Here is a 13,207-nt window from a genome sequence, read left to right as displayed (position 1 = left end):
AGAAGCTGAACCGCAATGGGAAAGCATTCTGAAAGTAAAGTATCATTTGGACCAACGTTAAGGTCACGAAAACTTACCAAAAATATGCTTAGATAATATATTGCGATTTGTTTATTTACCATCTCAATATGGCTAACCACTAAGGGTGCATGTTACTGTAGCTTGTAGCCCCAGAACATCTCCTCCAGCTGGCTATAGACACACTTTCTGTGCCCTATCGGTATTTGCAAAGGGAGATCAGCCCTAGTGGTTAGCCATATTGAGATGGCAAATATACTTCACATTGTCGTGCAGTTACTGTCTATACCTCGTTCAGAGATTTATTATTGCTTGTATACACTTTTTCAAGATCAGTGACGAAAAGTTACTGGAAAAAGAATATAAATATTTGCATTGGGACTCCCTTCCATCAAAAACCGGTGGTTGTCGTGCGCTGATGACGGGTCAATACTCAGAAACTGCAGTCCGGACGTATCATTTAGGTTGACGAGGGAAGGATGACCTCCCTTTGCAAATACCGATAGGGCACAGAAAGTATGTGTATAGCCAGCTGGAGGAGATGTTCTCCTGGGGCTACAAGCTAAAGTAACATCCACCCTTAGTGGTTAGCCATATTGAGATGGCAAATATACTTCACACACACACACACACACATATATATATATATATATATATATACACACACATATATATATATATATATATATATATATATGTGTGTGTGTTTGTGTGTGTGGTTGTTGCTGTTTATCTATGTGTATGGTTGGGCATAATATCGTTAACGGTCATAGGAAGAATTTATAGTAGGAGTGACTCCTGTTGTGTGTCTACTTACACATGTGCGTAGAAATATATATATGTAAATATATATATATATATATATATATATATATATATATATATATATATATATATATTTATATATATATTTATATATATATATATATATTTATATATATATTTATATATATATATTATATATATATATATATATATATATATATATATATTTATATATATATATTTCTACGCACATGTGTAAGTAGACACACAACAGGAGTCACTCCTACTATAAATTCTTCCTATGACCGTTAACGATATTATGCCCAACCATACACATAGATAAACAGCAACAACCACACACACACACACACACACACACGCACGTGCTATCATTACAAAAACACACAAACACACACGCACACACAGAGACCTGAGCGCACGCACATACACACACATACCTTCTTCTCTTGCACTTTTTCTTCACCCATTCCCTTCCTGTCAGTTCAATACGTGACCGTGTGTGTATCGTTGGCGATTCTCTTTCTCCGTCTTCCCTTCCTTGGACCTTTCCTTTTTCTATGTTTCTGACGAAGAAGACCGCTCGAAACGTTAAATCCTCCTTACTTCTTTACTTTCTTGGGCGTCCAATAACACTACACCTGTTTCACGTCCTCGCGTTGTTGTGTTTTCTCTTTGTTCATGTTTGGAGTAACTATATATATATATATATATATATATATATATATATATATATATATATATATATATATGTATTACCCATACATATATACACGACCATAGCAAACTTTAGTAGCAATGTAGTCCTCGCTACGAGCAAGTCATTGAACTGGTACCTACAATATATACATACTAACAGGAAGACATAGCATATATACATCATAATTGGGCCCCTAGAAATAAGAGGCCTCTACACAACTGCCCCGTGTGCCCGTAACTTAAAACTGCAATGTTAACATACTGTTGATTTCTGTTTGATATAATCCTTTTAAGTCTCTCTTCTCGGCTATGATGCTTTAAAGTGTTCTTAACTCATTAGCGTAGCTACGTTTGATGGGCGGTAGGGGTGGTCCACCAATGGCGGTACTTTTAAAGGAGAATTCACTGTTGAGTCTGCTATAAGCAATATGTGCTTTTGTCGAGTCAGGGGAGGTAAACGGAAGGGCCGCCCTGGGCGGCACACACTCTGGATACGATAGTGTCTCAACTGTAGCTTATGTAGCTTCTACATATACAGAAATCGCATAATTTTTGATTTCTTATATGTGCGCGGATTTCTGCAATTTTAAGATTGTAAATGTGATATATAGTATCTCTTGTTAGCTACATCAAGAGATTCTATATCAAGAGATTCTATATCAAGAGTTACTCTTGAAATATAGAATCTCTTGTTGATTATATGTGAGATCTTGTAAGATTGAATGTTTTTTCAATAACTGTTTTATTTTAATGCTCATTTACAAAGAAACTGTTTCGATGTTATCGATTTAGGATGTCCACCACAATTGTATGGTAAAGACTGTATCAATGAATGTCATTGTTCTCGAGCGGAATATTGTCACCAAATTACTGGAAAGTGTAAACGTGGTGGCTGCGAAGATGGATGGTATGGAGAGAAGTGTGACAAGCGAACATACGGTAAGTACATATTTGTTCAGGGTATGCGGGTACTTAGATACTTAAATGACTTTCGGTCAGAATAAACCCTGGCCATGACTAACTTAGTAGCAGCACTAATAAAACATTTAATCATGCTTCATGTTACAGACATGTTTTGGGCACCATAGCCCATGCGAGTAAAGAGTTATTGTTGGCAGAGATTTATCCGGGTGTACTTGATTTATCTGGAATTTGTTCGGGATATTCATCCGGGGAATGTCTGAATACCATGAGATCTTTTTCTTCTTTTATGTGTCTTGGCCTGCTGTTAATGAAAGCAGGGCCAGTTGAGGTGACCATAATTATAACAGAAGCATTGGTTTTTTTACACGCAGCTGCTGATTCACAGTATGGTGCATGAAACATCCGCATCTGCAGCGAATGCGTCATGTAGCAAAACGGCAAATCCTATCTTTCTTCTGCCGTTGCGATCTGCACGGGTCACAGTGATATTCCTCATTGGTCGGTAGCCCAGTGTTAAATCTTTTATCTCTTCGCATTAAAGGATGACCTGATGATTTGTGCATTCAGCGAAAATGGTAAGATTAGCGTAGTGGCTTGATTACATTTTTTCAATGGTCCCGAAAGGGACTTATGTTTTAATGTCGACGAGGGACCAGTTTATGGACTGGGAGTAACGACAAAGGGACAGTATGACAGTCATTTATCTGAATCTCTTTTGCCAGGTTTCGGATGGATAAGAAAGAATAATTTGTCTGGTTAAGGAATATTTGGTGGATAAAGCTGTGGTTACATTGACGGTTTTGTCGTTTGTTTGTTTTGTTTTTGTTGCCACAGGATGTTTTCTGGGTTGTTGAAAAGGTTTGTGCTGTGTCTGTTGATTTTATTCTTGTTTCTGATGGGTGGTTTCTTATTTCTTTACTTGTGGGAAAATCACGTGTTGGTAGTACTGCCCCTGAATATGGCTTTATGAAGCTTGTGATGTTGGCTAGGAGTGTTGTTTTGATTGTACGTCAGATCCTGGGAAGATGTATTAGCGTACAATATTGCTGTAGAAATATCTCGTGTGGGGGACAGCAGTAGATTTTAGGGGTACGATTTCATTTGGGTTTTAGTTGTGCTTCTGTTGTAGCAAGAGTGCTATGTTTGGAGTTCTGTGAATTAAACACTTTGCTCCAGGCTGGTGGTTGAAATAGCGGTCACCATGCGGGCAATCTCGCTCGTAAAGAATAGCGTCATATTTTTGGATTTCGACTTAAATATGTGGAAAGGGAGGCAGCGGACTAAATAAAATTGGGCTTCGTAAAGGTTTGACTTAGTTGAGGTCAGATGGGCCACACTGCTCGTGATCTCGCTCCAATTTACGTAAGAGCAGAGTGTCTCTCCCTCACCCTGGTTGGCATGTGAAAATAAATTGCTTGTAGCCGTTCTGGAGGGAAGAAATGGCCCGCATCCCACACAGTCTGGTTTCCGTGGCCACTATCACATCCAAACTATGTGACGTGAGGTCATTAAGGAAGCGACCTTGCTTCCAGTCTGACCCCAGGCCACGTACACTTAAGCTTCTTACATTGAGTGTATCCAACAAAAGGCTTACGAACCACAGAATTGACTCAAAGCCTCACTGTTCAACAATGACATTAATTCCCTCGCAGTGGGGCGATTGATAACAAGCTGCTTCAACGAAGCAATAAACAGTTTTTCGAAAAAACAACCGCAAAAACAACCGCAACTCACCGCAACATTTCAAAATTTAACACAAGAAACACTGGCAAAAAGTTCAAACAAGAGACTTGTGCATAGAATAAAGTGATTTTTTATTGTCCAAAAGGTACCAACATACAGAGGACAAACATACATGCGGGGGCAATTAACACATGAAAAATGAATAAAAGGAAATTTTATAATGAAGGTGAAACGGTCAACCCGGCCCCGCTCCGGGATGATTACGTGATTTCAATTATTTCAAACAAAGCGTTTTTAACAGGTCTTTGAGATAATATCAAAATACCATTTTAAATCATTTTTTAATGTCCTCATATTTCACCACTGGGGCGCTGGGTTCAATACTCACTTCGGGTCCCAGTGAGTTTACATCTGAAGGAAAAGCTTCTTTCAGAGTTCTATATTTACCTTCTTCCATCAGAATACAACTTATATCCTTATCATATCCTTCTGAAAGATTCACCCTAATAACCCCTTTTATTTTCATTATTTTCCTCTCCAGTTTTTCTGTCGTCTGATATGGTTTTGTATTTATTTTACCTGGTTTCCTCCTTTTTCTTTTCATTTTCCTGCCTGGTGTTACCCACTCGCCCTCCTTCTCCTGCTGGTTCCTCCCCTCTCCCGCTGTCCTGTTGAGGGCAGTTTGCTCTAATGTGGCCTTTCTGGCCACATTTGCAGCATGTGGGAATCCTGCCCTCCACTCTAACCACCATTACCATACCGTCTAATGCTACTGCTTCCGGCAACACTTCCACTACTTCCCTAGATACACGCATCACCATGTTTAGGGACTGCCCCCTCCAGCCTCCTGCTTCCGTCCCAGGAGCTCGGGGAACCGCCATCTCCTCGTCGCTGCCGAACAAAACAGCGGTCGCCATCCAGGCCACGTCGACGTCTGGGGGGACTCACTCCATGCTGACCCCCACGGCACGCCTTCCACAACACATCGGCAACATCACCTCTTCATTAGCCCTTAAGACTGTTGCCGCACTCAAACCTACCACGGTTGCATTCCCATATTGACCCTCAACCACTCCAAACCCACTCCCTCCGGTTAGACATTTGACTTCCTACAAGACCGCCCCCAGTGCCTTCTCTACCTGATTCTTCGTTACCCCTTTTATCCCTCCTGCTTCCACCGAGTCCACCTTGTACACCACCGCATATTCCATCCCATCAACGATAATACCCATTGGGGTCGCCGCCCCCACATTAGAACCCTCCCCCTTATCACCCTTGAACATTCCCTCCACTCGTTCCCTTCCACATTGCACCCCGACACCCTTGCCACCTCCGCGAAGCTTCTATCCAGCCCTGCTCCTCTCTCCCTCCCAGTCATTCATGGAATTCCCGACCGCCCAGATCGGACACCTCAGTGCAACTGCCATCCGAAAATCTGATGTCTTCCCCTCCTCTACCCGGCCCACCCTCCTCCATGAGGAGGGAAAGCACAACGAGACCGCCACAAAGCAGCAAAAACCAAAGTGTTCAGCGAACAGTACAACAATATTTAAAGCACAATACAACTGCAATGCAAACCAAATTCCTCAAAACTTGCGCCGAGAATAAAGACAACGAAAAAGTACTACCTGCTTTTATATCAAGTTGATACAATCAGTTTATCCCATCCCCCTCCGACTTTTAAGTTATGCAATTGAAAAAACTGCATTATTTATGGGATGGACAATATATTGTTGTATAGTCATGTTAATGTTTTTCTCATACGTCTAATTTGTGTGGATTAAATTAAGATACTATTGGGTTGGTGCATAATTATTGCGGTTTTTTTTCAACAAATTTTATTCAGCAAAACCAACTACATGTAACAAAACATCTTTAAATGATTATTCCGGAACATATTCATCATCAACTTCAATTGCTCCTTCTTATTTGCTTGGCAGACGGTCACACCGTCATTTAAAAATGTTTTTGTTAAATACTGTTATTGCTTTTCTTGAATAAAATTTGTTGAAAATATGCCGCAATAATTGTGCACCAACCCAATAGTATTCTGTCGAAAGATTTGGTTAGCGAGTATTTTGTTCGAGAGGAAATTGTACTATATAATTTTATATTTATTAAATTTTGTCAGATACTATTTTACGTTAACAATTTAGAAAATTATCTAATATGTAATATAAAATAAGTTAGAGCTAAAAATTCAGCCTTGGGATATAATATTAACTTTCTCGATATTCTTGCCTGATTTTTTATGAGTATTTAGTTTATAAATGTCAATTTTTTGTCTTATAACAGCTATCTTCCATCTGGATGATACAAACGTGGTATATTTTAAGTATATACTATATTATTATTATAATGTACAGAAAAGTGAGGCTATAGAAATATGTCACTCAGAAAATACGTTTTCAAAATATATTGAACTAAAAACTTTGTACTAATCATTAATTCAGGCTTCTATGTTTTTCAGTTAATATTGCTGAAGGTAAACAAACAAATCAATCAAGTACTTATGGAGAGTCAGGAAAACGTGTTTTCTATAATGGAACATGTATTGACAGGAATGAAGGCATGACATCCGACAAGGCGGTTGACGGCAATTTTGATCCTGGAGTCACACATAAATCATGTGCACATACTGAGAAGGAAAGAAACCCATATTGGCAAGTGACGTTTGATAAGCCATACAAGATATCTCAACTGAGAATATACACTCGAAAAGGAAACCGTAAGTATTGTTTAAAATGCTATTCCCGTCACTGTTGTTACTTAGTCTCATTTAGACCTGATTAAGCAGGACGATGACCAAGGGGGTTCTTACTGTGACCATCCTGTCTTTTTTAAGACAGTGATGTATGGTTTGACGGGAAGGTCAGTGTTGCTATTTTTAACAGTTCCAGCGGCACGTTACAAGCCCTGTCGGTTCAAATTACGTTTGTTCATTTGCGTTCAAATAGTGTATATAATTATTATACAGTTAATTGAAAGAACATTATAATAGTTGGTGAAATTTGAACTGTTTTCTCTCCACTACTGATTCTTTGAGAATGGAAATAATTTTTTGTTTACATTTTACTTTGAACATAAGAGACAAACCCTATGATTGGTAGAAACTTGTATTGATTTAATAATATTGTGGCTATGAACTCAGGAGATAATATCCATGCAACAAAAATTCTTTTCTGATTTATATTTGAGAGATGAGAAATTATGTACATTATTTACATTACTCTTTTTTACCCATACACTTTTACTTGTTTCAGTCATTTGATTGCGGCCATGCTGGAGCACCGCATTTAGTCGAAAGGACTTATTCTTTGTAAGCCCAGTACTTATTCTATCGGTCTCTTTTGCCGAACCGCTAGGTGACGGGGACGTAAACACACCAGCATAGGTTGTCAAGCAATGCTAGAGGGACAAGCACAGACACACAAACATATACACACACATACATATATATACATATATACGACAGGCTTCTTTCAGTTTCCGTCTACCAAATCCACTCACAAGGCATTGGTCGGCTCGAGGCTATAGCAAAAGATATTTGCCCAAGATGCCACGCAGTGGGACTGAACTCGGAACCATGTGGTTGGTAGGCAAGCTACTTACCACACAGCCACTCCTGCGCCTACATTATTTACATTTCACGGATATTTGTATGCATATTGTTTGTTGTTAACACAACGTTTCGGGGTTCTCATTCGGGGTATTTTACTGATGTAGCTGTTGTTGTTGTTGTTGTTGTTGTTGTTATTATTATTATTAATATTCAGGTCACTTCGAATATTTGGGATAGTAGCCCGTGCTCTTAAACTAAAAGAACATCGCAAACTGTGACACGAGGAGATATTGACAGATCACGTATAGCTGATCATGTATGGAAAAATAGGGAGACCACTTCCCCTTGCGGGACGAAGTTAAAATAATAGACATAAAACAGCACTGGAAAATACGAAAACCAAAAGAAACAGCACATATGCTAGGATATAATAACCTCCTAAGCAGACCGAGTGCAGATATGAATAGCATATGGGAACCGGTATTAAGTAAAGATAGGAAAATATTAGATTTATAAGCCCTAATATTCAGTCCATAATTGCCCACGGTCATATAGCGTTGTGGTTAAGGGCGCAGGTTACTAACCCCAAGATTCCGAGCTCGATTATAATAATAAAATAACCTCAGGAAAATACCTTAGGAATGAGAACTCAGGTTCGAAATTTCCTCAGGACACCTGATGAAGGCTGGAGAATATATCAGCCGAAATGTTGCGTTAACAACAAACAAGACGAGGTCAAATATCCGTCAAATGTAAATAATATTAAAATTCCTTTCCATCTATAACACTTCTAATTGCCAGTGCATTGCGTGAATTTAGATCATAGTGGATTTTAATGAATGGCGTTTGTGTTTTTATGACTGAATCGTTATTAAATGATGGATTGTTTTCTTTCTATTAAAATTACGTTGTTTTTAATAAAGTGTTATAGCAGAAACAGTTGAATCTAATGCATTGATATATAAAAGCATACATCAACACGCGTATCACATCTTCCCTAACCGACCCCTCCCCTCCTTCAAACGCGCCCACAACCTACGTGACCTCTTGGTCCACAGCTTCTTACCTAACGCAACCTCCAAACCCGGCTCGCTCCCCAGCTCCCGCCAACGCTGCCACACTTGCCCTCACCTCTCCAACACCACCCTCCTCAGAGGCACCCATCACCGACCCTATCATATCGCTGACTCCTTCACCTGCACTTCTAGCAACGCCATCTACTGCATCTCCTGCTCTTTCTGTCCTTCTCTATACATCGGTCAAACGGGACGCCGCTACACAGACCGGTTCGCGGAACACCTCCGAGAAATCTGACTCGGAAATGATAACGTGGTCTCGTGCCATTTCCGTTCTACCGGTCATTCTTTGCAACACCTCTTTGTGTTCGGATTGTCCTTGCACAGGGGCCATCCGGACTCCCGTCTTCGACGTGAACAGCAATTAATCTTCTCTCTTTGCTCATTGCGCCTCATGGACTCAACTCTCCTCCCCTCTTCATCTAAACCTCCTCCCCTCTCCTCTCTTCCTCTCACTCCTACTTTTTCCCAACCACCTCTTCTTTCTTGCTCTAACACATACTTCCCTTCACTCCCACCTTCCTCTCCCTTCATAGGCACCCCTCCCTCGCAACTTCACCCCTACACAATCCGACTTCACCTTCCCTATACAACCCATCCCACTACCACTCCATCCGTTTCACCTCACTCCCACATACCCCACACCTATCCCCACACTCAGTCTAACCCACACCCCACTCTTGTCCCCCGCTGTCCGGAATTCGCCGTGATAGATTGCTAGCTACCAAATATTCTTTATTTTCTCTCCCTGTTTATTTCTGTGTTCCATTCTGTCGAAGAGCGTAGGCCCGAAACGTTTAAGACATTCTCACGTTAAACCAATACATCTGTTTGTTTTTTACACAACTGTCTTCGTCTATATATATATATAAAATGTCTATATATATATATAAAATGTGACATCGTGTGTAACGTTGGCGATTTTTTTTCCTCTGTCTTCCCTTCTCTGGATCTTACGTTCTCCTATGTTTCCGACGAAGAGCTCCGCTCGAAACGTTAAACCCTCCTTCTTTCCTTCTTTCCTGAGCGTCCAATAATACTATATTTGTTCCACGTCCTCGCGTTGTTGTGTTCTTTTTGTGCTTTCTTGTTTGGATTAACTTTATATATATATTGTTATATTTCGGAATGGTCATTTTGCCAGTTTAGCCAATAAACACACGACTTCACATAAAAAATCTTGCACAACAATATATATATATATATATATATATATATATATATATATATATATATATATATATATATATATATATATATACACACACACACACATTCGCCATGATTGATCGCTAGCCACTAAATCTTTATGATTTAATTTTCTCTCTCTGCTTATTTCTGTGTTCCTTTCTGTTGTGCAGCGTAGGCTCGAAACGTAAATGACTTTATCACCTCCCGAGTGCATATCTTTTGCTTAAAACACATTTGCTTTCGGATAGCACCCAGGTAAAACTCCCTACATGATATCGTGCTGCGAATGAGCGTTTATACATAACACATAAACTATATCCGTGCGAACTATAATGTTTACATTATCAGAGTCGCATTTAATTCGTAATTTCATACACACATACATACACACACACACACACACACACACACACACACACACACACACACACACACATAAATACAAAAGTAAGTCAAAAAGTGTTCGCTCTATCGCCAAAACTTTCTTTAGGGTGACCACACTGCTTTCCACGCTTGTGTGATTACATATCCGAGCTTTTGACTCGTTCGCTCCAGTTTTCTTTTTTGTGTTACAGAGAAAACACAGCCGCTCTGTTGGCAGTGTGTGTCAAGGAAGAACAGAGATCAGTGATCCGATTTCTCTGGTTTCAAAGTGTGCCCGGAGCTGAAATTTATTGCTGGTGCTCTGTACGATACGGGAATGGCGTTCTACCATATAGAAGTGTGTATGAGTGGATCGAGAAGTTTGAATATACCAGAGAAGCACGAAGTTGAAGCAGGGTGCTAATCAACCTCCAGGACGGACGTGAGGATTCATGAAACTCGAGATTGGTTTTGATGAACCGACGCGTGACCGACAATCAGGTGGTATGTTCTCTGCAAATTAGACGTGGTTCTGCATACGAAATAATCCACCACTAAGTTTGTGTAAGATGGATGCATAGGTGCAATCGTATGGAGATCTGCCAACGCTTATTCGACCGCTATAACGACGAAAACGAAGCTTTTATAGAGAGAATGATCACAAGAAATGAGACCTCGGCCTATCACTTTAAACCAGTATCTAGGAGGCATAATATGGAGCGAAAACGAAATTTAGGATTCAACCTTCTGCAAAATAACAGATGCTGACCTGTTCTTGGGACGCAAGAATACTTGTATTGGGACATTTCTTGGAAAAGAAAGATGTACAGTCACCTGTGTAGGCGACAGTTAAATGCCACCCAGAAATCTGAGACCGGATTCATCAATTTGCAACAAATACCGAGGTCTATGAACACCGTCGAATCCATTGAAAAACTGGGCTTCGAGTTGCTGGAATACCCAGCATACAGTCCAGATCACACCCCTTCCAACATTGATTCTTTGGACCACTCAAACATCCTTTATGTGGTCGTCGATGTCGATTTGCTATGGATGAAGTGCCCTGTTCTACAAAACACGCGGGCGCGCGTGCACAGGCACATATCTATATATATAAAACTGTAGTTGTGTGAGTGTCTGTCTCTTACGATTTAGATTCCTAACTCCTCCCACATTTTGCGGTGCAGTTTAACCAAATTCGGGTATCTTATAGTCGTGATTCATATCAAGCCCGTCTGGCTATTAGCGCGCGTCTACGATGAGTCTACGATTTTAAAAAAATTTAACATCATTTTTTATTCCATTTTAATGCATAATTTTTCGTGTGTCGATGGCGGCGGAGTTGGCGTCCACGCTCAAACACTTGCACCTGTGTTTGCTTCTCCCCCTTCTTCCCTCCCTCGTGAAGGAAGTTTAAGGAAATCAACGTCGTAATGCGTTGTCAAGGAGACCAGCGTTCTTTTAGAACAACGACTTCATGGCTTGAAGACACCAAAACAGAAATGGCTAAGAAAGCCCGAATTGGCATCTATAAAGGAAGTAACTCTCTAAAAATGCTTATATAGTTATTTCCCTTACAAACCCGAGCAACGCCGAGCGATACTGCTAGTATGTATATAGATATGAATGAACGTATGCATATATATGCATGTATGTATATTACCCCCCCTCCATATATATATATATATATATATATATATATATATATATATATATATATATATATATATTAGAAGAAATAAAGTACTCAGAAATCTGGTTGGTTTTATATTTACAGATTTTGATTAATATGTCACATGATTTTATAACTCATATATAGCGCTTGCATCCACTGTACTGGATTCTTCACATTCTGAAGAATCTAGTAGAATGGATGCAAACGATAATATATGATTTATATAAACATGTGACATGTTAATAAAAATCTATAAATATAAAACCATCCAGATTTCTGAGTACCTTCTTTTTACTAATATACAATACCTGTACATCACCTCCAAACCATAAAATATGTACATATATATATATATATATATATATATATATATATATATATATATATATATATATATATATACATCAATTACTGTTTGTACTTAAAACCGCATGGTGAATTTAGCAGCGGCAACTCTAGTCGAACAGTTATTGTGCTGATGAGGAAAAACAACCTAGAAAATGTGATACACAGATATTGTGGGTGGGGATGCCAAACCCTCTTGTTCGAAAATATAAGGAGACAGATTGTGTCGTATAGCCAGCTGGAGACGATAAGCAATAATATTCATCCTCGCCAACACTGCCACGTCATGTTGGGAAATAAAGAAATAATCTTTAAGATATATATATATATATATATATATATATAGATAGATAGATAGATAGATAGATAGATAGATAGACAGATAGATAGATAGATAGATAGATAGATAATGATAGATAGATAGATAGATAGATAGATAGACAGATAGATATGTATAATCTGTTTATATATGTGTATATATATATATACATCTATCTATCTATCTATCTGTATATATATATATATATATATATATATATATATATATATATATATATATATATATATATATATATATATATAAGACAAAAAGAGATAACAAAGCCAAGGCTTTGAAAAGTTTTCATGACATTTATAAGGAACGAGATATATAGTCCAACTGCTGTTTCTGGGATATTATGGATATCCCTTCATCAGAGACAATGAAATGGTTAAATAAAGGTGAATGTTACAGTTCGAAATAAGGAATTATTATTGAAAATGATGAGATAGGGAATATAGAGGAAAATAAGAGAATGAAAGTAGAAATATAATACAAAACATTGTAGTTGCACTTCCATTATTTGAGTAAAGGGGTGTGTAGAAGGAGTAAAAATGTTACCTGTACAT

At 38.8% G+C, this 13,207-nt stretch overlaps 2 protein-coding genes across 2 annotated transcripts in view; both read left to right on the top strand.

Moving 5' to 3' along the window:
- LOC115219454 (multiple epidermal growth factor-like domains protein 6) overlaps positions 1-13,207 on the top strand; it is a 374,545-nt gene that overhangs the window by 277,023 nt on the left and 84,315 nt on the right. The window lies entirely within an intron of this gene.
- LOC115218886 (protein draper) overlaps positions 1-13,207 on the top strand; it is a 77,431-nt gene that overhangs the window by 37,382 nt on the left and 26,842 nt on the right. Inside the window, exons 6-7 of the mRNA XM_029788880.2 lie at positions 2,293-2,439; positions 6,578-6,835. Of these exons, the coding sequence (XP_029644740.2) occupies positions 2,293-2,439; positions 6,578-6,835 (405 nt within the window). The remainder of the gene's footprint in view (positions 1-2,292; positions 2,440-6,577; positions 6,836-13,207) is intronic.

This window comes from Octopus sinensis, linkage group LG14, assembly GCF_006345805.1.
Source record: "Octopus sinensis linkage group LG14, ASM634580v1, whole genome shotgun sequence".
NCBI lineage: Eukaryota > Metazoa > Mollusca > Cephalopoda > Octopoda > Octopodidae > Octopus > Octopus sinensis.
Note: the sequence above shows the minus strand (reverse complement) of the source record. Positions and strands in the feature narration are given on the sequence as shown.